Genomic DNA, 1,337 nt, shown 5'->3' on the forward strand with positions numbered 1-1,337 from the left:
CACTAGAAATAGCAGCTGAGATCTACATCTGTCTACAACTGTCTGAGAGAAAGAGAAAAGAACACATGATAATCGTCATCATTATACCTCTGCTTTCCATGCTGGCATGGGTTGGACAGTTTGACTGGAACTGGCAAGCCAGAGAGTTGCACCAAGCCCCAGTTGTCCTCCAATTGTTTTTAACTTTCTCTTTTGCTCCACTCCAGGTATTGGTTGTTATTTACACATCTATGACTTGATCACAACTCGCAGACTACAATCTACCAAAGTTTTACCTCATCATAACATTCATGGCATTGAAAAAGGTAAGCTCTTGTATTTTTGTGGTTTTCTTTTTATATTTTTCGAATGTTCCTGTTTCTTCCTTGAATTGTTTATTTATCGCTGATGTGGTTTGTGTCATTGCTGTTAATGTTAGGCCAGCCCTAATTGATTAGAACTCTTAACCAAAACCCTAACCCCATGTGACCATACTGTCTTTTACTCACTCCTCCTCTCCCCACTGCTCCACTCTAAACCACTTCTACTCCCTAATCACTCCTCCTCCACCACCACCACTGCTCTGACCAAACTACTTCTCCCACTTCCAATTTCAGACCACACCACGACCACCCCCACAGAAGGTTTCCTCTGCATTTATGGTGAGAAGATACTCAATATTGTTTCCTATTCTGGCAAAAGGTAAATATTTTTGTTTTTTCTGCTGTTATTTATTCTCTGTGAAAACGTTAGACTGGGTCCAGTACGGTCTGGGTGGCGGGAACCATTGCTTGTCATGAATAATGATGATGATGTTATTAATGGTAGCAGTGATGGTGGTGGTGTGGATGTGGGGTATTTGTTGAGGGTGGTGGTGGTGGTGGTGGTGTGGTAATGGTATTTGTTATGGTGCTGTGGATGGTGATGATGATGATAGTGATGCTGAGGATGGTGGAAGTAGTGGGGTTGTTGTTATGTAATCATCTCGTCTCGTGAGCTCTGATCAAATCCATTCCAGCCATGACCACCCTGTCCTTTTGTGTTATTACCCGCTTTACATTGTCCAATGTTTTTTGTTTTTTTCTTATTTTGCAAAGTGAGTGACGAATGAATTGAGAGAGATTTGGTTGCTATGTCTACTGGGTTGATCAAACAAGTAGAAGACCCCATATTGAGATGATAATGTCTCAGATGATGATGACGGTGGTGATGGAAGTATTTACCAATTCTCCTGTGTGTGTCCCCCCCCCCCACTTCCATTAAATTTACTGAACATTTTCTTTTAACAGAATCACAGAGGAACACAAAAGTCGAGAATTTCAGGATTGGATCTGGGATGTTCGATGGCTGACAAATGT

General features: G+C 41.7%; 1 protein-coding gene across 1 annotated transcript in view; it reads left to right on the forward strand.

Moving 5' to 3' along the window:
* The window catches only part of LOC106875544 (WD repeat-containing protein 6), a 26,028-nt gene that overhangs the window by 4,284 nt on the left and 20,407 nt on the right, over window positions 1-1,337 (forward strand). Inside the window, exons 4-6 of the mRNA XM_052972878.1 lie at window positions 207-305; window positions 597-681; window positions 1,269-1,335. Of these exons, the coding sequence (XP_052828838.1) occupies window positions 207-305; window positions 597-681; window positions 1,269-1,335 (251 nt within the window). The remainder of the gene's footprint in view (window positions 1-206; window positions 306-596; window positions 682-1,268; window positions 1,336-1,337) is intronic.

This window comes from Octopus bimaculoides, chromosome 14, assembly GCF_001194135.2.
Source record: "Octopus bimaculoides isolate UCB-OBI-ISO-001 chromosome 14, ASM119413v2, whole genome shotgun sequence".
NCBI classification, from domain to species: domain Eukaryota; kingdom Metazoa; phylum Mollusca; class Cephalopoda; order Octopoda; family Octopodidae; genus Octopus; species Octopus bimaculoides.